Here is a 26208-nt window from a genome sequence, read left to right on the forward strand (position 1 = left end):
TTTGTTTACTGTCAGGCAAAATGCTTTGCTTTGAGGCAATGAGACATTTGCTTGTGATGTATTTGTTGCATTTACAAATAATGATATATCTGTTAAAAAGGAGGAATGAATTTTAATAGGCCACAGACATCACTAAAAATCTTTTCCGTCTCCCCGCCACAGCCCAGAATGAGGCCCCTCCTCCGTATATATCCAATATTCATGAATGAATACAAGGAAAAGGCAACAGAATTTGATTCCCATTCATAGTTCAACAAGAACAATTCCTTATCTTTCTATCAAGACAGCAAGGAGCAAACAGGTGTGTAGCTCACTGTAAGTAAACAGAATTTATGCAAGACATCCAGAAATCTACCACATTTTTATGCCAAAGGATAAGACAGAAGCTTAAGAAAAGGGCAATATATTTGTGTATGTAGCGGGGGCATTTAGGCAACACATATTTTCATTAAGCAAAGTATATCATTTAAGTATATCATTATCATTTGAGGTAATTGCACTGGCTTCCAATATCAATTAATTTAGCCCTCTGGTATTTGCATTATAGTTTTATTTTATTGACAAGGACCTATATAAAGATAAAGCTTATCAGACTGATAACTGCCAAATACTACCACAAGTTCTTGAAATCTTTGTTAGAAAGAAATAGGATGGGAAAAGTTGATTTGTCCCACTAATCTGCAGTCAGGGGTTAATAAAATATTATCTCTAGTAGCAGGAGAAGGTTTTGCAGTTAATCCCCCAAAACACCCTACCACCTGATAAAAAAGGTAAGGACAGTCCAGCTGTGCAAAAAGGTAAAAAAAAATGAGAATGCTTCAGCTGATATGTAATGTACTGTGAATTTCATTAAAAGGTCATGAAAATACTACATAACGTTCCACTCAGAACTTATAAAATATTATTAAGTGCACTTTCCAAGTCCACTATGAAATTGCAACATACAAATTATTTGCCATTTAAATTGCTTGCCATTTGTGCCCACGCATTTCATGAGCATGACTTTGATATGTTTTTTTATTGTCAATATGACTGAAGCTTTAACACTACTTTGGCTCAGACATTGAAAGCATCTCTATTTTTTAACAAATTTCTATGCCTATTCATCACATAAAACAACAAAAGGGCAACCAGAGAGAAATTAAGAGATCCCTATTTTTTGTCTTCAACGATCCAAGAAAACAAGCATTTGAGCGGCACAAAGTATGATGAACACAAATTAAAATTCCATAGTTAGCCAAAGAGTTCTTATTATGGTATTCAGATTAGTGAGGGTAGATACAACATCTTGTTCAATACAATAATTGTGTGAATTTCAGACACCACTAAAATTCTAGATGGCCAATCACCACGTGACAGGTCAAAAAACAATAACTGATTTCTAAGTATTTCTACATATGAAGAATTCTGATTGCTTACTACAAGATAAATGTGCTTGAGATTATAATAGACATAGGGCACTATCCAGCTATTTCATTCCACTAATGTAAATGACATTGCACTAGCATAAGGCACCTCTAGTGCAACATCAATAACATTAGCTTCCATGATGGGAAAAGCTAACATGCAAGCTAACGCTATTGATGTTGTGCTAGAGGACCAATGTCATTCACATTAGCAGAATGAGCTAGTCCTCAGTTGTGTTGGAGGACTAGTGTAATGTCATTTGCATTAACAGAATGACTTTGTTGGATACTGTCCATAAATTTAGCACATTGTGCTCCGGATAACATAGGATGGTATGCTGGAAGGTGGCTGATACATAGGGATGTTGGAGAATTTCTCCACAGATCTCCGGGAGGCCGAATTCCAATGCATTCAGCCCCCCGAAATTGGTGGAGAAACGGTCCACCCCCCCGCCCCCCCCCCAGGATGGGACTTACCTTGCGCGAATGTCCCTGGCGGCGGCGGCGGCGGCTCTCGGCGGCTCTCGGCGGCTCTCGGCGGCGGCGGCTGGTCTTCTGACCGGCCGCCACCACCGCCATTTCCAAGTAAAAAAAGAACAACAACAACAAATGTGATAGGCTACGTAAAGATTTACGTAGCCTATCACGGCTAGATTTTCAAAAAACACCGTGATAGGCTACGTAAATGTTTACGTAGCCTATCACGGCTGACTTTGGGGGGAAAAAAGCGCATACGCAAATGGCGGCACCCATGAGCGCCGCCATTTGTGTTCCTTATTTGGGCACATGCAGTCTACGTAAACATTTACGTAGAGTACGGCGAAAATAAGGGCAACGCTATTTGCGTTGCCCTTATTTTCGCCGTAGTCTACGTAAATGTCTACATAGACTACACGTGCCCAAATAAGGAACGCAAATGGCGGCGCCCATGGGCGCCGCCATTTGCATATGCGCTTTTTCCCCCCCCAAAGTCAGCTGTGATAGGCTACGTAAACATTTACGTAGCCTATCATGGCTGACTGCAGGGACGCAAACGGCGGTGGCTACAGCCGCCGCCATTTGCATCCTGGCCGGCCAGGAGGATTCGCGGCCAAAGGGACGGGGCGCCTTCCCCCCGGCCAGAATTTCAGCCGGAGGGACGGGGCGCCTCCCCCCCACCCAGAATTTCAGGGGGAGGGATGGAGCGCCTCCCCCCCACTGCGAAGCAAGCTGCGGGACCAGGTAAGGGACTTTCGTCCATCCCTACTGATACACTGATGATTCTGTCTCAGGTAGAAGACTTAGGGCACAATCCTATCAAGATAGGCGGCCACTTCCGAACTTGGAGGTGACTGCCTATCCAAAGCAAGGCAGGAGAGGCACGGGGAGGGGATTGTTCCCTCCATGCCTCTCCTGCCCTATTTTCCGCTAGATAGCCATTTTCGGCTGTCTAGCCATGGGGGGGGGGGAAACCCAGAGAGGAGGCTGATGTATGACACATTGGATGTGTGGTACATACAGCTCCACTCTCCCCACCCTGGAACACCCCCCCCCCCGGAATCCCCCTTTTCAGTCGCTCCATGCTCCTCTTCCGAGCACAAAGGACAGGGCTTCTCTGTGCTCCGAGGTCGGTTCCCAGAAAACAGCATATCCTATGGCCCTGTAGACCGTGTCTAGTTGCCATAGGAGTGCTGCCTTAATTACTTTTTGTTCCTTTTCGTACTTGGTCTACAAAGCCAGAAGGCTACCAGCACCAGACCATGCAATGTTAGAAGCTATAAGTGTTTCTCCAGAGCCACATTTCAATCTCTCTCTTTTTTGTCCTTGTGTGTCATATGCAGCTGATTAATCAAAACAGGCTTTCAGTTTCCCTTACATGTAGTTATAGTAGACACTGACAGAACAATCCTATGGATGACTACTTGGAAGTAAGTCTCATTGTTTTCAATAGAGCTTACTCCCAGTTAAGTAGGTATAGGATTGTATCCTCAATCGCCTTCATTAACCAGTAGACCACTTTTGAAATAAACAAGAGCTTCCAAAGTTAGGCGGTTCTATGCAATTCACACTTTTAAAAATCTACTTGTTTCTCCAGAAATTGTCTTTAATTGCAGACAGGCTTTCATCATTTCAAAACAAAAATCCATCTGCACATCAAATTGATTACATTAAGCACATATTAAATAGGGTTGAAATTTCCAATGTTACTTAAAGAAATTTGAAGCACTGTTCCCATTACAGTTAATCAACAGAGGATATCCAAATTCCCTTAGTGGCTTTGAAAACTACAATCAATAGATATGTTACAAATTGTATAATATGACAGCTGATTAAGAGAAATTTACCTCTAATAATGATACAGAGGATACAATAAAAGTGAGCCCTCATTAGAAATTTAATGAAATTATTCCAGAGATACAAGTGCTACTTGGCATGACATAATACAGGAAAAACAAGCAAGAGCTATTTGATTGACTTTATGATATACTGATTGTGAAACTTTAGCTCTCTTCAGTGTGATAATAAATTGCATTAAGCCCCTGTGTTCTGTTTGATAGCTTGCTACAACAGTATTGATATGTACATAATGAAATTAGAAGGCCGTTCAATCTAATTATGTTTGTTTTTAGCACAAATCAGCAAGATATCTGTTAAATATTCAGTTTACAAAATATCTATGCAATTTTATATCATTATGATTAAACCAGAATGAGAAAGTGACACTCAAAATTGGTTTAACCACTGAAACATTTTACAGACAATCAACATACAAAACAGAAGAGATGCATCAATCCTTATGAAACTGGAGAACACATATGAACAGCCTGAATCACAAGAGCTTGCCCATTTACTTAACATACAGAGCTGCCTTCTTGGCTGAACTGAAAGGGAAAGGTGGGAGCTTTGTGAGCACAACATAAGCACACAGAGACTTCTGGAATAGTGAATTTACAAGTGAGACCAGCAACGAAATGTTGCAGTGTATCTTCTTGCTTGTAAGTATTGAACTCACACTTAGTGTTCTCCACCTTTCCAACACTTCCCTGACTCTCCAGCTACTCCAGAAAGGGGAGATATTACACACACACACACACTTTTCAAAGCTTCTTTTCAGAGCAGTTACTGCTGCAGTTATTGAAGTTCCATCACAGTACCATGAACAACCAACCCACTGTGGATTATTCACAGGGTGGCTTAGTGGATGTGCAAATCCATCCAATGTATGTAAATCAGCTCACCATTGCAATTATTTTATTTATTTATTTTTATTTATTTACAATATTTATATACCGCTCCTCATCAGAAGATTTTGGAGCAGTGAACAACATAAGAATAAAACAATGGTTTAAAAAGTTTAAAAAGTTAAAACATTTTTAAAAAGACAAATCCCAACGAAGTGGAATTCAACAACCCACGGCTGGTCATGCAAGGAAGGCCTCTTGAAAGAACAACTTCAGGAGGTGCCGGAAAGAACACAATGTTGGCGCCTGCCTGACCTCTAAAGGCAGGGAATTCCATAGGAAGGGGGCCACCACACTGAAGGCTCTTCTCCTGGTGGACTCCAACCGGGCCATAGGTCCATGTGAAACCACCAGGAACATGCCCTCTGATGACCTCAGTGACCGGGCAGGTTGGTAGGGAAGGAAGCGCTCTCTCAGGTATCCTGGTCCCAAGTTGTATAGGGCTTTGTACATTAGTACTAATACCTTAAACCTGGCCTGGTAGCAAATAGGCAGCCACTGCAGTTCCCTCAGCAAAGGAGTTACACGCTGAAAAGGGGCAGCTCCCGACAACAGCCGAGCTGCTACATTCTGCACTAGCTCCAGCTTCTGGACCAGCCTTAAGGGCAGCCCCACATAGAGCGCATTGCAGTAATCCAGTCTTGAGGTTACTAATGCCTGTACCACTGTGGTCAAGGTATCCCTGTCCAAGAGAGGCTGTAGCTGGCGAACCAGCCAAAGCTGGTAAAAGGCACTCCGAGCTGCCGTGACCACTTGGGCCTCCAGCGACAATGATGGATCTAGGAGTACCCCCAGATTACGGACCTGATCTTTCAGAGGGAGCGCAACCCCGTCCAGAACAAGCAATGAGCCTATCTCCCGGACCCAGGAACCACTCACCCACAGGGCTTCTGTCTTGCCAGGATTCTGCTTCAGTTTATTGGCCCTCATCCAGCCCATCACTGAGTCTAGGCACTGATTCAGGACTAATTTCAGGACTGATTCAGGACTTCAGGATTCACAGACAATAATGTCTGTGCTGTCACCCAGCAACTTTTGTGAATGGCAACTGTTAAGATAATAACCACTGTCTGTACTTTTTGCATTTCAATTCTCTCTGACAACACAGTTCCTGCACTCCCCCAAACATGTGTATATAAATCTGTCAACTCTTCATGCATTTGATGAAGTGGACCGTGTCAATGAAAGCTTATGCCAAAATAAATTTGTTACTCTAAGGTGCCACAAGCCTCCTTGTTGGTTTTGCTGCAACAGACTAACATAGCTACTCCTCTGGAAAAAAATAGCTAGAAGCCTGTAGCCAAGTAATTGGTTGGTTGGTTCAAATCATACATAAATTCACACCACCAATCCATTCTTGACCCTTGTTGCCACCTTAGGGTTGCCAGATCACAGTGCTGTAGTGCAAGCACAGAAAGACACTAGTAGGCAATAACAAATCTTAGTCCACTTTTATATACAGATGATAACAATATAAAATGTCTCCATATTTAAATATAATACTGACAACAGATAAAACAACCTCCTACACAGTCCTGGCCAATAAATAGAACTCTGACAAAAATACTGTATATTGTTTCCAGATATTTTCTAGCCTCAGTTGTATGAATTCATTAACATGTTGCATAAAATAATAGCCAGTTTTCTCCATATCCACTTGGGCCTCACCAACAGTCATCAGAGATTCAGGCTCTCTGAGTATATTTCAGATTTTTTAACTTCAGACAACATACTGGGCTCAATCTAGGCTACCAGGGATGCAGCAGCTACGTACAGAGCGATCACCATAAAGGTATAATAAAGTACTGTTTTGCCTTTCTGCTAGAGCATATGTGTTTGTGTGCAGATCATTATGGGGAATGGGAAGCCTCCCATATTGCCATCTAGCCCTTCCCTTCCACTATTCCCCCACGGAATGCATGTTTGTAGCTACTTGCAAATGTGCTTTATTATGACCTATGGCAGCCTTCCTAAACCTGGGACCTCCTGATGTTTTGGACTCCAATCCTCATTAGCCCCAGCCAATCGTCAGGAATGCTGGGAGTTGTTGTCCAAAATATCTAGCAGGATCAGGTTAGGGAAGGCTGGCCTTTGGGAAATCTCCTTCGCCCGCACGCACACACACACCCATAGTGATTGGACTAAGCCCATTCTGATTTAGCATCATATAATGCCATCAGCCCATGTGTGACTTTTATCCTAGAATTCGGGGTATATAGGGATAATATATAGCAAATTGCAGTAAAGTTAGATGAAAGTCACTTACAGGCTCAACAGAATTAACATTTGTGAAGGATTGCTCACAATCTTTTTATACTGCACTAATTTCTAATTGCCTGATTTCTTCCCTTGTCTTGTAATCAATGTTAACTAGAAAAGTTAATATGTTTTGCAAAAGAAAATTCATTAGCATTTAATTTAGATCTCTTCTTCTGTTCACTATATAGCAATCTTTACAAACCTTTAAAAGACTGCAAGGTCAAAACAACAAAAACTTTTGCAAAAGGTTAAACAGTGTTAGAAAACAGTATTTTGTGAACTCTTCTAGCAGCAATGCTACACTCTGCCAGACATTGGGCTACGTTTTTTTCTCTCTCAAAGAGGCCAAGAGATTCCTAGAAAGTGTGTGTGTGTGTGTGTGTGATATACACCTGTATTTCTAATACTTCATTTACGTTTACAGTTTTCACCAAATACTTTGGACCAAATTCAGAAAATGTTAGCTGTGTTCTCCTGAAGTCCCATTAATTTCAATTGGATTTTAGTGACACTAACATTCTCTGGACTATATATTACATAGTAAACATGCATATGGGCATTCCCATATCTATAAAGCCAATATTATACGGTCACTGTAGCATCTTTATAGTTGGGGGGGTGGGGTGCTGAACATGCTATCGCTTTAGCTCCACAACATTCTATTCCTTATAAAATTGAAACCATTTGTCCTGGTAGTATAACATTTTGTGAGATGAATCTAACTGATGTATAGTACATTCATGCCAAATTATCTGCAGATTGAACATAAATTGCCAGAAATATAGCACTTTAAAAAGGTTTCTAACAGAGGAGTCACCTCTGTTAGAATTGGAATTGCATGTAGAAAACATAGTTTTATTTTTTGTTTTATTTTTACCTTTTCCTATTTTGAAGTATATCAAAAATTAAAGGTTGATGTTCCAATGGGCTGCCCTTCCATTGGTCAGAAAAAGAGCCAGTGCGTAGTTTAAAGAGTCTGAAGTCTCAATTTTGAACTGTAATAAGAGCTGTTTCAGTTCACATCATGGTACATGTCTGCCTTGAGTTCCTGACTGAAGCTTATGGTGGCCTGGAGGATTAGCAAAGCGGTCTGAGTATGTGCCATCCATTTTTTAAAATGGCCCTGTTCACACATACTCTGTGCTGCACACGAGCCACTTCGGCTTTGCATAATCAACTTCCAATTGGCCCAATCATAGATTGCTGTATGACATGTGAACCCAGACACTATGAGTTATTCGTTGGTTAAAAAACCCAAAGTTAACCTAAGAACTAATCGTAGGTTAACTTTGGGTTGTTTAGCCCACAAATAGTGTTCGAGTTCACACATCACAGAGCAAACTCTTTTTTAAAAAATACTTTTTATTTTATTTTTTATCTTTATAAATGAAATAAACAATACCAACAACCTAACAGGGAGCTACAGTTTCCTAACAATATATTCTTAAGAGGACACAACAATATCAGAAAGGAGCAAAAAAAAAGAGAAGAAAAAAAATTATTTAAAAGGATTAAATTTAAACTCCAGTACACACGGGCTTCAGATTCCATTCACTTAAAAATTATACCTATAACATTGATAAAATTGCAATTCAATATAGCACGATTAATCTTATCATGTCATCAGTCCTATAACAAGGAAGCAGGCCTACAATTCATTTCTAGTAACCATATAGCCAGTCTCCTCATCATCATCATCATGGAGATAAATTAAAAGGATAAATAATGATAACAAATCACTAAGTTGTATAATATTATATGATAATAAAGGTTAAAAACAACCTTACAACAATCAGTAATATATTTTATACTAGATATATAAATGAGTGTGCACGTTTCTATGCAGTACATTTAGGTACAGTATGTCATATCCATTTTAAAGAAGAAGGATTTTTTAAAAAAAAAGAGGAGAAAGAAAAATAAGAGAAAGCAGATGGAGATATATATATATATATATATATATATATGCATGCAATTAACTCTGGCCTACTCTGAGTCACTCAGACTAGACATAACCAGTTAACAAAAGCTGTTTATGGATTCCAGTTCATGGGGCTGTAACAGAGATCTCACTCATTTTTGTGTTTAGCCACGCCTCCGCCATTTCATGATTCGGGAACTTCTTCATCCGACCTTCAGAAACAATGCACAATGTAGCAGGATATTTTAAGTAATATTGTAAGTTCATTTGTTTTGCCAGATTTTTCGCCTTGATGAATTGTCTTCTTTTCTCAGCAATTTCTTTAATGTAATCCGGGAATAACATAACTTTATCTTGTTTCCAAAAAAGATTTCCACCCCCTCTTGCCAAACATAGGATATAATTTTTTGTGGAGATTCTTGCAAATTGGACTATAATCGTATAGGCAGTACCTTTGGCATCTGGTGCACGGAATGACTGCTCAATATCAAGTAAATAATCAGATGGCACAGGGAGTATCTCATGCAAAAGCTTATCTACAAAAGTAGACAAATTTACATCACTAGGCACATCCTTAATTCCAATTATACGTACATTGGCTCTGCGAGTAAAAGCCTCCAATTGAGAAATTCTGAGGACCGAGTCGTTAAAAACTTCTGATGCAGTTTCGTTGGCTGCCATCCTATCTTTCAGCTCGTTAACCTTCACCTCAATTTTTTGCCAAGAATTGTTAATTAAATCCACAGCCCCTTGCAGGGTAGTGATGGAATTTTGAATTACATCCAACCTTTTAGCCTGTTCAGCTAATTGAGAAGACAAAGTTTTTATCAAAGTAAATAACTCCCCTATATTTTCAGTTCTCGGCGTCATTGCCAAAGGAGGTACAGGGGGAGTAGGTGGAGATACATTTCCTTTTTTTCTCCTTGCTGTAGCCATGTTTCTCTTCAAACAGATCTTGCAGGTCCTCAGATATCCTCAAATATTGTTAATATTTTTTAAACCATTCCTCAGATGTTGTTGGTATTTCTTAATCCATAAATTAAATGGAGCACATCAGCCCTAATTTCCCCTATTTAAATAAGAGTTTCAAAACAACTTTTGGTGATGATTAAGCTCTGGAGGGTAGTCTTGGAATCCAGCCCCCCTGCCGCTTCGCCAAGGTGACTAATTTACCAAGACTTAATCCAGATGCTGCCTTGACTCCCTTTTTCATTCCAGGGAAGAGATAAAAAGGTTTTTCAACCTTTTAAAAAGCTGTTGAGATAGCCTCCTGCGGAGACTCTGCGGGGTGCTGCAAGGGTGACATTGGCTCCGACCGGAAGTGCATTATCACAGAACAACCTCTGATCAGGCCAATTGGAGGTTTATTATGCAGAATGGCAGCAGCATACAACGTGGCAAATTGTGGGTTAATTAATTAATTAACCCATGGTTTGCCACTATTATGTGTGAATCAGGTCAATGCCTGCAATAAGGACAGAGGCAGAGATAGCATGCTGAGAAGGAAGTGAAGTAGAGGGGGAGAGACAAGTTGCTGAGGGCGGGAAATATTAGGTAACAGCCAGCGTTTCCCCTGGTTTGATTCAGGAGGGGTTGTACATATCTGGATTGAGAAAATACCTACAAACAAAACAGCTGCTCCTTACAAAGCCTAACACCAAAGCTTACACAGGCTTTCTTCACACAGAGCTTTTATCCTGCAATTGAGACTGCTCCTTCACAGAAATTTGTGGGCTCTTTACATTACGCCATGATCCTCCAAGGCATCTCCTGCACTAAATGCCCTTTGTTCCATTTTTAAATATATCACAGATAATGAGCTATCAAATTACCCCGTTGTGTTCTGCTTGAGTTCCCTCCTTGAAAAGAGGGGAAGTGGCGAGAAGAGGAGCGAAATCAATGAAAGATAATGGAAGACTCAGATACAGGGAGAAGGAGGGGGAAGGGGAGGGAGGAAGGAAGGGCAGCACTTGAAAATGGGAGTCGTTGTGAACCTGCATTTAAAACGGAAGCAGAAAGCCCCATTTTAAATATAGGATTTTAGGCTGGTGTAGAGATGCCCAGAGTGTGCATATCTGCTTGCTCACTCTCAAATGTTCTCAGAGTGTATGCAGACTTAATTTTCTCTCTGCACCCAGGAAAAGCTTTCCAACAGCCTTATGAACATCTCCTCAGCTGTGTTTCTCCCTATCTTTCCCTTGTTAAGAACATAAGAGGAGTCAAGCTGGATCAGACCAAGGGTCCATCTAGTCCAGCATTCTGTTCACACAGTGAACCCACAACTAGGACACGAGTGCAACAGCGCCCTCCCACCCACGTCTCCTAGTAACTGGTGTACATAAGCCCACTGCCTCTGGTACTGGAGGTAGCACATAGCCATCAATGACTATGTCCTGTGATCATCCACCCTTGCCTGCTTTCCTACCCACTGGTGATTTCAGCAGCCCTCTTGGAATCACATACACGGAGAGGGTGGTGGAGTGTACAGAAGCTTAGAAGTAAGCCCACTGATTTTGTTGGCACATACATCTAAGTAAACAAGCAAAGGTCAAACTAAATGTTACCTTTTCTGCATAGTTCTGGCCTTCTGTGAAAGGGTATTTGTTTTACAAATTGCAAGTGCAAGGGGCCCAATCCAGATCATGTCCCGTGTGTGTGTGTGTGTGGGGGGGCTTTAATCACTTGCCACCTGCTACAATCACATCATCCACCCTGTTCCTGCAATTTGCATTGCCAAAAAAGCATCCATTTAGGCATGCAAATTGCAGGTGCAAGGGTGCCTTCCCCACCATGCAGTGGGGGGAGACAAGGGATTAATACACCCCCCCCCCCGTAGCATCCCAATTCAGATTGAGCCCCCTGCACTGGTAATTTTTTTTTTTAAGAAACTTTACTTAAGGCCAGACCTACGTATTATGTAGTTTGGCCCTAAGATTTACTAAGTTAAATAAACACTCCTGCATCAGGTGGAAATTCATCAGATCTGTATGTGAAGGTGCAGCACCTGTGGAATTTCTACTTGAACATGTTCCCCTAAGTCCAATGTTTAGCTGCAAGGCCAAAGCAAAGTGTGTATCCATGGAGCCTAATTTATAAGAAATCATCATATACAAGATTTTTACTAAATCTTGACCGACTTTTGACCGCAGAAAAAACTTCAGAGGAAGAAAATGTGTCTTATTCTCCATAGCGGGGGGGGGGGGGGAGCCAACAAAAGCAGATCTCTCTTTCAACCCTTCAGGATACCTCTTCAACTTACAACAGAAGCAAATTGATTGCCTTGCAAGTAATACCACTGCAATTGATTTTTTTTCCCCACCCACTCCCTGGCACAGAAATATACAATTTTTAAGAAGTATTTTCAAAACAAATGCAGGGGTTTTTTTTAGTGAAAGCCCACGAATATAAATGAACTTTTATTAGGTTACAAAAATAAGTGTAATCATTTTACAAAAAGTGCTTAATCAGCTTAGGGAAGTTATTACAGGCACAGTATGCACTGAGTAGCATTTCCCACTTTCCTAATAGCTATGGGAAAAGTAAGAGCTGAGGGAAAATCTATTTCCATTGATGCACTAGAGATTAACCACTTGAACACCGCCTAATGTATGGGTTGTGTACCATCAGAAAAACCATCTAGTGCTGTTCAAGGCTATTTTCTCTCAAAAAGTGTAGCCAGCCCTTATAAGGTGTTTTTGAACTTCACCAGTTCCAAAGTATGATGACTATGTTTTGCAGAAGTAATCAAAAATAATAGCCTCATATTAATATCACTAGGATCTTCAGATGAACCACTGGAAGAACAGGTACTAAGATTACAAATTATTTTAATGCATAGTATGCCAAATTCGGGGCCACGGTGGCTTAGTGGTTAAGACGCTGAACTGCAGACTGGAAGGTCGGCAGGTCAGCAGTTCGAGACCCTGGTACTGCGTGACGGAGTGAGCTCCCGTCTTCAGTCCCAGCTGCCAACCTAGCAGTTCGAAAGCAAGAAATTGCAAGTAGATAAATAGGTACCGCTTTGGCGGGAAAGGTAACAGCGTTCCGCGCACCTCGGTGTTCAAGTCATGCCAGCCACATGACCACGGAAGCGTCTTCGGACAGCGCTGGCTCTTCGGCTTAGAAATGGATCTGAGCACCACACCCTAGAGTCAGACACGACTGGCTGGGAACACCTTTACCTTTATGCCAAATTACCATATTTCTTATATCTCATCAATATGCACAATTTTCATGTTGAGGATCCTCCAGTAATAGCCTAATGGGGTCTGCTGTATCTTCATTTCACCCTCTCTATCCCCCTTTTTAAAATATGTTGTTATACCTGCTTGATGTTGTGGTACCTGAATTAAACACTGTTCTACAGAAACAATTTTTCCTTTACATTGAGTTTTTCTCTCTGAACTGCAATCAGGATTTTTTTTTTAATTAATAGCCAGAAGTAGAACACATTGACCCAACCTTGTGCTTGCCAAGGCCAACAGCTGAGAAGTTCTCAACACAGGACAGCCCATACCATCCAGTTCTGAGTCATCATAGGATGAGAACCCAGAGGCAGGTAGGTCATCTAGTGAGAGGGATTCATGCACAGAATGTCCAGCTTCTACCCTAGGGATCCTATCAAAAAACTGTGATAACTGATTACTGCTAGCTATTCAGCACGTCATCTGCTTGGATGAGGATGGGACAGAAACAGTTTGGCAGCTGGAGCACAGCCAGCCAAAGAGACAAAATTGTGTTTTTTGCAGCTAGCTGTGCAGATGGAGATGGGAGTGGTAGGTCTATAGCAAGGGTGGGCAACACAGCCCACAGTCCGCATGCAGCCTCCACCACTGTGCTGCTGAAAGTTGCAAGAGTGGGAAATGGGGGGGTTGCTAAATCCCTCCCCCTGGTAGCTGTTTGCTGCCAAAATTTGGTGACAGACTGCCAATTTTTTGCCATCACCAAATTTGACAGAGGCAGCAGGAGTGTGGCCTGCAGGGGGTATCCTGAAATGGTCAAAAGTGGTCCCCAGACTGCCCCCCAAATGCCACCCCCACCCCGTTCTATAGGGTCATGCTGTTTGCTTTTGGAGAGATAGATGCTTTTTGGCACTGAGCCCATACAGTATATACAGTATAGTAACCAATATGCAATTGGTTTCAAATAACACAATGAAGCTTGGCCATCTATATTATCCCCCAAAAAGAAATTTACCACACATTGACCCCCAATGTATGGTAAAATGATGACCTCTATGGAATAATGGGCCAGTTCACACCATTGCCACATCACAGTGTGTCCTGCTCAGAAACTCCCCCAGGATTTGTAGCTGGCTCCCAGCCAGCTGAGAGCACATGAACACTCACTGGGGGAAAAACAAGGTCACTATTGTGGAGATTGGAATGCCAAAACCTGGGAAGAGCCAAAAGCATCACAAAAAATGAGCTGAGGTCAAAAGCCAAGAAGATACTAGTGTCAGAAGCAGCAGGGAGCAGGCAATAAATAGGGTCTTCAACAGTCGACAGCGCTGTAAATCAGGAGTTCAGTCTGAAGCAAGGAGACAAGAAGTCTGGCAGACAACGACTTTAGCTAGAACAGGTTTTGCTTTTAGCGAGGAAGCAGGGGTACTGGAAGGCTCATCAAGCCTTCACACTCCTGACCCCACCCAGCCCCCAGCTGCAACCAATCAAGGACTTTGCTTGCAGCCGGGACCTGTGTTCAAGAGGATGCTGAGTGAGCCTTTTCAAACAATGCCTCTCCCTGAGGCTTATTGGATGATCCTTCTCCTGTTGTGACTCTGAGTCTTCTGGTGAAACATGAGAGGGCCCTGGTTCTTTGGCATCAGTTTGGCAGAGTGCCTCCTGGATTTCCTCTTCTGGTTCTTTGTCAGGTAAGGACCGCTCCTCATCCAACGAGGAGCCTCCAGGGAGGGCTATGACACAGTGGCTTATTTAAGCCACAGTGGGCTGTGGTGCAGGTCATTTTGAATATTCAAGCCATGGCAGGTGATGCTAGGGCTTATCATGTCTTTTGAACTCAGCAAGAGTGGGTTGTTGATGTAAACCACCCACAACTCATGGGATGTCTTAGGGTTGTGGGTGGTTTAACAACAACCAACCCTCATCGGGTGCACATGACCGACCACCATGGCTTGAATATTCAAAATGGCCACTGGTGCACACCACAACCCACCATTGCTTAAATAAGCCACAGTGGGCTGGTGTGGTTGTGTGAAACAGATCACTGTTTGGATTGCTTGCCTGCCATGCTCAACTTGTATGTTTGTAAATAAACAGATATTAGTAAAGAACACAAGCTTCTAGTATTCTCTTATCATAAGCACAACAGATCCTGTAAAATGTGTCCCCATATTTCCTCTGGGAGTTGGGGAGCAGGGAACACTGATATCTAAAATCAGAAATGACTGCTGAAATGAAGTCAAGCTTAAATTTCCATAGTTTGGACTAACAGCTTCCGTCATTTTTAAGACCAGCTAGTCCAACAGAACTATCAACTCATATGCTCTGTTTGTCAATATATATCCAATCCTCTAGAACAGAATAGTAAAACATAATCTAGACACACTCTAAAAAAAACGTGCTTTGACTAGGCTGGGGAAACCACCACCTATGTTCTTTTTTGAGAGCTTTATATCAAGTTACACTATAAACATACAAAATTTTCATATTCTAACAGGTAGGGGGGACCCAGAAGCAAATCTGTTTGTAACAAAAGTAGGTGAACTACACTAGAGTGTAACAGAGCAGTCCTACATGTGGCCAGGGAAGAGTGATGAGGTGGATCTACTGTCTTATCCACAGCTCTGCTGACCTGAGCCAGGCAGGACGGGGGGGGGGGGTCCTCCTCCTCTTTTCTCCAGTGAAGGGGCGGGTTGAGGAGAGAATTTTCCAGGCTGGCATACGTGAAACGTCACGATCAAGGTGCTATCAGGGAAATGAAGCTGGCTCCACCCCTGAATCTCTATCTTGCTACTACTACCAAAAACCATCAGCAGGAGCTTTCTGATAGCATAGAGGCATCTCTGCAAAATCCTGACCCCCTCAAGTAATCAATATTTGGGGGTGGGGGATAGGATTAAACTGCAATTCTGGAACTAAATCAAAATACAAGGTTAAATGACAATGAGCCCTTATACACAGGAGAAGGTGGTCTCTACTTTATACTCACGTAAGTATTAATATATTAATAATTTTCTTTTTTAAGGTTCAGCCAAGTTCTGGATCAAAGCATACTCCTTTGGCATGAAGTTTTGGTCATGGGTTTTGTTTTTCATAATGGCAGAAAAGTAAAATACATCTCTTACAAATATTTTCTATTAAAGATTCAACCAACAGCTATAATATGCTTAATTAACTACATAAAGGAAATAAAAATTGCGGAAGGAAATATCAATATTGCTTGGAAAACATCAGAGTTTTTTATTTGAAATACAGTATCTACACATCTCTATTGTGTTCTACGAATCGTGGAACATGGCTTGGTCTGTTTGCAAGGGGGAGGGGGGCCCTCTGCAATTAGCACATTACTTTCTGAAGTTCTTATCTCAGGCATTCAAATGATATACATATTAAAATAGTGTGCAACTGGAGGCTAGTTATCTCTTAATTAGGTGCTTTGGCTTGTTTTTAGAATATCAGCCGAACTGTATACAGTCCTTCCATTCCCTCACACAATGTTGCTATCTCAATTATTTAAAATGTTGCACATCCACCCAAGAGGTACCTCAAGTCTCTGGAAGCTCAGGCCCATGGACCAAATCCAGCCTGCCTGGGCTCCCCAGATGGCCCCGCCCCTTCCTGTGCCCCACCCCTTTCCCCCACCTGCCAATTGTTTGGTAGTTTCCAGCTTTTGATGTTTTCCCCCCATTCTAAAAGGTTGAAATGCCTCTCCTGAAGCTTAGTTACTGGCGGTAAGAGCTGGCATTTGGGGAATTTTTGCCCCACCCCTTTTGCCTACAATCCTTTCCACCACTGGAATGAGCCCCCTGAGAGCTTCTCCAAAACTAAATTCAGCCCTTAGGCTGAAGAGCTTCAAGACTCCTGAACAGAATGTACAGCTGGAAGCAACACTGAAGATCACCTAGTCCAACCCCTGGGCTATGAAACAATGTCATAACATTCTCCCAACAAACTGATCTAGTTGCCTCAAAAAAGCTTGCTGTATTTCCCAACTTTTTCAAGAGAATTTTCTCTTGATATCTACTCACACTTAAAATCCATTATTTCCTCTCTTCCTACTAGTATGTGTTAGTTTCAATTTATTTCGTAGCGACTTTGTGCCCTATACAATGGTGAGTAATATAATTATAAACTTCCTCTTAAAAAGCTTTTAAACATTTAGAAGTTCTGGTTCATTTGATTGATAACTTTTCTGTTCAGAAATATCCAAAGCACTACACAAGAAAACACTCGAACAAAACCATTAAAGCAGCAGATAAACAATTAAACCAGCAGGTAAAAGCAGAAGAAATCACTAAATTAAAACTGCAGAGAATAAAAAGAACTTAACATGATACCTAAAGAACTCCAGTGTTGGTGAACCTATTGGCAAAGAGCATTCCATAAACAGGACATCACCACTGAAAGGTTCTCTCCCCAGTTGCCACCTGTTTAATATCTGAGATATCCGAAGGTGGGTCTCCAAATCAGAACAGGTTAATTTAAGTAATCCCAAATTCTCTTTCTCAAGTCTAGCTATGACAAAATGCTTTACTTCTCCCACTTTCCCATGCTGTACCTTGAATTCTCAGCCCTTATTACTTGTCTGAATTTTCCCTGTTTAACTGTTTACTTTTTTAATATCCAAAAGTTTGGAGTAAGATTCCTAATCAATGCTAAAGATTAAAGAAGTTATCTCTGCTGAATAAATCCCCAAATGATAAGTTGCTGTTTTATAAATATTACATTGCCAGACCTAGTCTCTATTAAGCCAATTAGATGTGGGACCCGCAACAACATTTGGCAGTGTGCAGCGCTCCTCTTCAGTGTTCTTTTGTGATGTTCCATTTCCCCTTCTCTGGTTCTACATTTCTCTGATCTCCTAGCTGTCTGCCAGCATTCCATAGCCACTCAGCCCTCATTGTGCTATTTTGGGGTGGGCTTTCCCCCTTAGGTCTTTCTTCCAAAATACTTTAATAAATCTGCAAACCTTGGGGTTCCCAGAGCCTGCTGATACCTCCCCTTCTTGTATGTGGATGGTGCCATTTAGACAACATAAAAATTGGCACTCAGAAAAATGAGTTTGCCATTAGTATATATGATGATGGAGGACTTCAGATGATATGATGATGATAGACTTCTTGCCATCAGTTGTAATGGGATATATGCTTAAGAGGCCCAATCTAGAAATTAATTATTTTGTTAACCTACAAAGCGGAACAGTATTTGCATAATATTGGCATGATGCCTTTAAGTAAGTCTGGTCTGAGCTCAGGCAGGAAGCCCTGACATTAGCAAAGGAGGTTACTCAGTAGCTTTAGGTGAAAGGTTAACAATGTCATGCAAATCAGAACCGCATAAAATCTAAGGCCTCAAGACTGACAGTTGTAAAGTGATTTCCCCCTCCTCATAGAGAGGAAACACCTTCAGGGTGTAGAACAAAGGGATTGAATGGCAAGAAAACATTTCACGATTTTGAATAGGTTGGGCACAACTTTACTTAATGGAGTGCCCATCTGACAAGCACTATCTTTTATATCAGGGATGGCTCTGGGAGTAGGGTGATCAATTCTATTGTTTTAGCCAGGAAATGTCATTCTCAGTACTTGAGAATCTGCCTGCAACCTTTTTATGTTTTTGTTATGTTAAGGTTGCACTCATTGACCTGGCTCACATAACACAGCAGCCCACCATGGCTTAATTTACCCGTGGGAGCTGTCATGTTGTGATGGGTGCTCACAAGCACCATTTTTGCATGGCACCTGGCTTGCCACGTTGTGTGAACCTGAGTAGCAGGGGTTGTTTGCAGGTTAGAAAGAAAGGTTCCTCCTGTGTAAACACCGAGCCATTGCTGACCCCTAGAGGGACGCCTGCTTGCGCTGGCGTTTTCTTGGCAGACTGTAGCGGGGTGGTTTGCCATTGCCTTCCCCAGTCGTGACTACCTTTCCCCCAGCAAGCTGGGTACTCATTTAACCGACCTCAGAAGGATGGAAGGCTGAGTCAACCTGAGCCAGCTACCTGAGACCCAACTTCCACTGGGATCGAACTCAGGTCGTGGGGAGAGTTTCAGTTGCAATACTGCCGCCTACCACTCTGCGCCACACGAAGCTCATTGCAGGTTAGACAACCCTCAAATAACCCATGGCTTATCTTGGAATTATTTGAGGGTTGTCTAACCCTCAAACACCCTCTGCCACCTGGGTTCGCATGACATGATAAGCCACAGCAAGCCAGAGACCTATGGTCGCCCAGCATGATGCAACAGCCTGTGGGCTATTGTGTCATGTGAACCAGGTCTCTCTGTCTTTGAAGTCTTTGTTTAAACTGAATAAAAGCCTAACACTTGAAGGCCTCAGTGTGCCTCACCTCCCAGAGGCAAGGTTCCATGCTGCTGAAATCACTAAAAGTCTGATGTCCCTAGGCTGGCTGCTCCATGTTGAATCACTAGGTTCCTTTTTCACCAGAACAAGGTGCAATGATTAAATCACTTACCTGGTTTGCATGATGTAACAGGCCATCGAGGGTTAATCTACCCTCAAGGAGCTGTGGTGCGTGCCAGCCATCATTATGAATATGCAACCCCCAACTGGGACTTGTCGAACATTGCCGTGTCGTGCGAACCCGGCCAGTGGGGATTCTTTGAGGGTTAAACAACCCTCACATAACCCATAGTCTGTTGTAGGGTTGTACGAAGGTTGTTTAACCCTCAAATAGCCCCCACCAGTCAGGTTCACATGACATGACAATCCCTAGTTGGAGATTACATATGAATAATGGCAGTTGGCATGTGCCACAGGTCTTTGCAGGTAAACGAACCCTTAATGGGGTGTCATGAGAAGTGGCCCACTAGAGTACGGTATACTGTAGTTCTGTCACTCCTCCACCACCTTTGTGCCTGGACAAAGGCTGCTTAGGTCTGTGCCTTGTCAGAGGCAACATCCCACCAAAAGCATCTTAAATGGACATATTTTTTCCAGCTCGCCACTCAGACCAAGGAGTTTCAATGCTGCCCAGCCTTCAGCTAAAGGAATAGCCTTCTAGGCCAGGGAAAGGTATCTTTGGCACCTTGTCTAGCTTCAGAGGTCTTTCTACAATTGTACCCTCCAACCCCTTTTCCCTATTGTGTGTGTATGGTTTCATTGGATCTCTGTTTAGGCTAATTTGGCTGGAGTTCCAACCTTTCATGCATCCGTCTCTGTCCAGCTAGCGGAAAGGATTGTAGCTGGAACCACTTACTGCGCTCCTTTGTGTTTCCTCATTATTCCTATCTTCTGTTGACTATACCTTCTGGAAGAGATAGTCAGCTGTGAAATTGCACAGCTGTTAAATGTCCTAGAGGAAAAAGGAGGCAAACACACAGGTGTTGGAAAAGTGAAGGAGTGTGTGTTTACTTTGGATAGACCCCTTCTCCCCTCCTTTCTTGCTACAGTGACTGTGCATCAGGAACCAGGTCAATCATACCACTTTGCCTTAGAATAAATCCTAACCTCTTCTTCCTCCCTGCTCTCTATGGTCACCTTAAGCCTTTGTTTTTCCTTCCCAAGAATGTTAAGGACCCCAATTTAACTAATGCCCACCTCCTAAACCTCTCAGCCTGACAAACCCTTTCTACTGCAAGCGGAACCATCAGCACATGTCCTCAACCTAGTTTACACTCCTGTGCCAGCCTGTGTGAGCACTCAGCTAACCTCCCCACAACCAAAGTTCTCATTACAGGCTTAAATTGTTTATTGATCTGTATATCTTTATAGCAATTGTTCTACCAGGTTTGCTTTCCCCAGTGTAATGTATACAGTTGAATGTCTTGTTTGTGTTAGCTTAATAAACATTCTTCATTGTTTGAAGAAGCTTGTGCACGTGTGGATTGTTTTGGGTTCCCCTCTTTGCCGAAGATACACTATTGCCAATGTTAAAAAGATCCTTTTTAGAGATGTGTATCCTTTAGAACATATACAAGTTTGTACACATATTTAGAAGGAACACATTTGGTAACAGTTTCTTATCTTTAACCCAGACATGAACCGAACAGCACTCCAAATATAAGACACCTTCAAATAGAGGATTGTCCTCTGACAGTTCATCAAACAGAGGAATGTCATCTGTAAAGCAGGACACACGGCCACCTACATGGGTATTTGTATAAGGAAGCAACCTGTGAGCATGAGATGCTATGTGAAAGAGATGTCAATTAGCATATAGAGATAAAAGGTGAGCTTAGCATAATCTGGGGCCTTTGGGGGGTTAGGGAAGGACACATCCCTGTCCTGCCGGTAGTCTGTGTTTGTTCCATGTTTAAACCCTTCACCACTGGCTTCTTGTCTTTCATCTTCTAGCTTTACAAAGCTCAGCAGGGAAGAATAGTAATTTAAAACAATATTTTTAAGAAATGATCAGATATGGATTCACCATTCTTGACTGCCACTTTTTCTTAACTTTAAACATATGAACAAAATGTCTGTAACTCTACTGCGATAACTCTTGAACGATAACATCAGTGAAATAACAGACCTGTGAAAATGTACCTTAAATCCATTCCATCAAACCTCTCTTTATAACCAATATAAAATGATAGAATGGAAATACTACTGAGGAGATTCAACAACCGTTAGCTTCAAGGTTTCCCTTTTGACACGCTTGAGGTTGTTGCATACGTCAAAGGAATGTTCAACTCTTAAGTGCAGTTTTAAGCCTGAAGAACCATCCTAATGGTTCTATGCCCTATTTTTATTAGAATTCCATTTTCATCCTTATTTAACAGATTTACTGAAATAATATATTCAAAGTAGTTTCAAAAAATTAATGTGCCCTGCTATGACGTTATCAATGCCCAATCAATATTTCAGGAATTATAGTCTTCACACGCAGCCATAATAGAACTACTAGCAGCTGCCCTGAAAACCATCAAAGTGTTTAGAAAATTGAACCTTGTACAGTAAATCACTATCATTACTTCACATGCACTGCTGTGAACAATTCAGTGTGCAGCCTCTTGTGCATATGTGCGTGTGTATGCACATATTCCTTTCATGTAAAATATATCAAACAGCTTAAGTCGTAGCATTAAAAAAGGCATGTTTTCCTTTAGTAATTAATCTGTGATATCTACTTATATTACTTACTGATAACTTCAGTTGTTCAGAATTTTTCTGCTAAGCATTTCCAGTCAGAAATATTAACGACTGAGAATCTTCATTAATGGGCAGTTAGGTCAATGTTGTCAGGATATTTGTTGATTATTTCTAAATTTATTTGCAGAAAACATGCAGAGAGATCTATTAGAAAATAGCACCTGATAACTCAATAAATTGAACATAGCCACATCAACATAGTTCTCAAAAGGTCACTAGAGAAGGGGGTACTAATTCCAAAAATGGCAAACATTCAGACACAAAGCATAAACAATCAAGGCCCAATTTGAACAATACATATCCACCACGCACACACCTATATATGTGGTGCGACTACTAACACATTTTGGGGCTCATACATGAATCTATTGCTTCTCCCTCTCTCCCTTTATAGCATATAGAAAGTAAATATCCAGACTAGGAGATCCCCATTTATTTGGTCATGTGATGTTTACTGCTTCTTTTACACCAAACATTATACAAAACGAGGGATCTGTTAAATCTTTGTATTGCTGCTACATCTTATTTGGCTTTTACTTGTATTTTATACTGTGGTTTTAAACTTTTAAACTTTTATAGTTCATCTTTTGTTATATTTTATGGTTTTAATAGTTGTGAACCACCTAGAAAGTTTCGGCTATTGGGCAGCATAGAAATGAAATACATGTAATAAATAATACATACATATATGTGCCTTCATTTAATCCAAAAAAGAGCCGCATATGTATTTAATTTCGATTTAATAAATAAAAGTTAAAATTTAATTAATTCCATTTTTAAAAAATCAGATTTCTCTTTCAAATGTATTTTCATTCAAATTTATTTTCCTTGAATTTTAATGGTTTGCACTGCATTCTGTCATCACTTGAGTCCACTGACTTATAGGCAGGGAAAGAAAAGTGTACACCCAAAAATGGATGGTGGGAGAAGACCCCCATCAAGGACCTTTGGAAAAACATGGTCCTTGAAGGGTGGGGTTGGCCTCCCCCATCCAGTCATTTCCATAACTACCTCTAAGAATCGAATGAACTAAATCCAAATTAACAACATATGAATTAAAGTTTTCTGAAAGAAAGACATTTTGAATAAAAAAATTAAAATAATAAAAAAAAAACATTTCTGATGCACATCTCTAATAGGAACCCCTAAATTACATGGTTGGGGAAGATTCTGTGTTCAATAAATGCGACATGTTCCAGATCAGCTGTTACCTTCTATGCACAATGAGGGGGAGTGTGAGAGAGTATGCAAGCCTGAGACTCCATCCTGATTTCACAGTTCATAGAAATGAAAAAAGAACAGTAATCTAAGCAGGCTGCAAGTAACTCCGACTTATTTTTAATTGGGACACAAGTTCCATATTGTCCAACGTATATTCCCTCTCTTTGTGGCATTCCCCAATTACCCCACCTAGTTCCAGTAATGAAATCCTCAAGGCCAATTTGGTTGTAATGGTTCCCCCCTCCCTACTCTTCATATTCTAAAGGTGGACAAAGAAATCTACAAGAAGCATATTCCCAATTCATTTTCTTAGGTGAGGGCATGGCATGGTCTTTCTTGAAGATCCACTGCTAACGTTTTAAGCGGAATTCCATAACTACCTGGGTTTTGTGCTTTTACTTTAGCAATCCTATTACTTAAACATTTTGTTTAAAAGGGGAGGCAATAATTTTGTCCTACTATTTTCAGCAAAGAGCCTCATATAATTATGACATAATTTCTGCATATGCAAAAAATTGTAAAACATTATATTGGAACCTCAGGCTAAACAAGAGTGGGCACTACCAAATTACTAGTTGAAAAAACTTCCTTGGAAAGTTCTTTTTGCTGAAGAAGGCATTCTGAAATAGCTCTGAACCACTAATGTTTGTAACAATCATTTTTATGTTGTGTGTTCAACAGTGCAGAAAGAATTAAGACCAATACATGCTGAATTTTATTGCAATGCTGTATTGTTACAAATCTGAAGTACCTTGCCTTAGAAACAGTGAAGGAGAAAACATACTTGACTATTCTCTACCACTTCAGTTAGTTTATTATTAGAGGCACAGTTGTACCTCCAATAGATAAGGCGATCAGTCAAAACAAGGATTCCACCACATTATATGAAAATCAGGGGGTGGGTTATTCTAACCTTAATAAAATTGAAAGGGTTTCATCAATCTTCCTGAAACTTGCATGTGCTGGACAGAAATGTCTATTTTACACAACCTGAAAATTTCAGGAAGACTGGTTAAAGACTGAGGGAGAAAGGGAAGTTAACAGAAAAAAATAAAATATTTGGTCACACAGTTTTGGCACTGAAAACATGTGTTGACAACCGTTTGTGTCCACCTGTCAAAAAGCTGAAAGCTATATATGAAAACCATATATGTTTTCCTATTCCCTTTCTATTGTAGTTGGTGGAATGGATTTTTTAAAAAAATTCAATTTACTTATTTTTAAAAATAATTTTTATTGATATAATGAATCCCTATGAGATTTCATAAGCCAGCACTCGGAATGGGGGGGGGGGGGAATAACTACCTTGTAGAGAAAAAGCAGCAGCAGAAGCTAACTGAGTTTCTGGGTCCCCTGTGTGTGTATACGCAGACAAGCAATCCCTTCAATGTTACCGTACCCCACTGCTTCTGTTAACTGTTCTGCACTCCCAGCTGTTCCCCTTCTTCCTCTCTTCCCTCCTTTCCACTTAATTGTTTGTGTTACTAAGGTCCCTTTCTGGATTCAAATGCTGGGAACATTGTTACTCCCTGCAGCTAGTAGCTCCATGAGTCTGGAGTGTTCCTATGTACCCTGATAAGACATGTACCCTGATAAGTAACATCAGCTGCCTAAAACAATGAGAAACTGTCGCTGCAGGTTTCTGCCCCACCCCCATATGTCATTCGGAACCAAATTTTCCCATTAGCAACTACAGAAAAGAGACAAGCAAAAAGCAGAAAATTGAGGGCTGTCAGGGGATTAAAGAAAGCAATAGTGCCCTGTGAAAAATACAAGAACCACGTTTGTTCCAACCTGCGTTGCTTGATTTTTATCTTTTGCTTTACTCTGAATTTTATTAGCAGATTTTGATTTGTTTTGAGAGCTTTTTTGGTTCTTGCCTCCCTTTGGTGGAAGAAGAGATCCATTTCAGTCAGGCTTCAGGCCTGGGCATGGGACAGATCCATTTCAGTCGGGTTTCAGGCCTGGGCATGGGACAGAAACAGCCTTGGTGGATGAAATGAGGAGGGCTCTGGTTAGGGGCGAATGCTCCTTCCTTGTTCTCCTCAACCACTCAGCGGCTTTTGATACTGTTGACCACAGTATCCTCCTGGACCGCCTGGAGGGGTTGGGCATTGGAGACACCATATTGCAGTGGTTCCGGTCCTTCCTCTCCGGCAGGTACCAGAGAGTAGCTCTGGGAGAGGAGGTTTCAGACCAATGGCCACTCACTTGTGGGGTGCCACAGGGTTCCATCCTCTCCCCCATGCTATTTAACATCTATGTGAAGCCGCTGGGGGCTATCATCAGGAGGTTTGGGGTGCGGTGTCATCAGTATGCGGATGACACACAGCTCTACCTCTCGTTCAAATCTTCACCAAGGTTGGCCGTAGAATCCCTGTCCAAATGTCTGGAGACGGTGAGTGGCTGGATGGGGAGGAGCAAGCTGAACCTGACATGACTGAGGTACTTCTGGTGGGAGACAAGAGGAGGTTGGGGGATGTTGACCTGGTGTTGAATGGGATACGGCTACCCTTGAAAGACCAGGTCCGCAGCCTGGGGGTCATTTTGGACTCCCAGTTGTCCATGGAGGCTCAGGTATTAGCTGTGAGCCGGACAGTGCTGTACCAACTCCATCTGATACAGCAGCTGCAACCCTACCTTCCCGACTATCTGCTCCCATCAGTAGTACATGCCCTGTCCTCCTCTCGTTTAGACTAGTGTAATGTGCTCTTCATGGAGTTACCCTTGAAGACGGTTCAGAAGCTGCAGCTGGTACAGAACGCGGCGGCTCGCCTGATTAAAGGCAGCCGCCAGCGAGATCACATCACTCCAGTGCTGAAGGAGTTGCACTGGTTACCAGTTGTTTTCTGGGCCAAATTCAAGGTGTTGCTTTTGACCTTTAAAACCCTA

The 26208-nt window shown here is 41.6% G+C and overlaps 1 protein-coding gene across 7 annotated transcripts in view; it reads right to left on the reverse strand.

Annotated features, from left to right (window-relative positions):
* The window catches only part of ATRNL1 (attractin like 1), a 920708-nt gene that overhangs the window by 492580 nt on the left and 401920 nt on the right, over positions 1–26208 (reverse strand). For 2 of the 7 annotated variants that reach the window (XR_014789464.1, XM_084846138.1), the window contains one exon: positions 21096–22206. The exons of 3 other annotated variants lie outside the window; for them this stretch is intronic. Coding sequence is in view for 2 of the 4 variants with exons in the window: in XM_084846138.1 (XP_084702264.1) it covers positions 22201–22206 (6 nt within the window). In the remaining 2 variants the exon portion in view is untranslated. Of the gene's footprint in view, positions 1–8921; positions 9344–21095; positions 22207–26208 lie in introns of those variants that run through there. 2 more of the 7 variants (XR_014789465.1, XM_084846137.1) reach the window with 2 other exon arrangements.

The sequence above is a fragment of the Heloderma suspectum genome, chromosome 3 (genome assembly GCF_057233095.1).
Source record: "Heloderma suspectum isolate Gila_16-S chromosome 3, 16-S_ref, whole genome shotgun sequence".
Lineage (NCBI taxonomy): Eukaryota > Metazoa > Chordata > Lepidosauria > Squamata > Helodermatidae > Heloderma > Heloderma suspectum.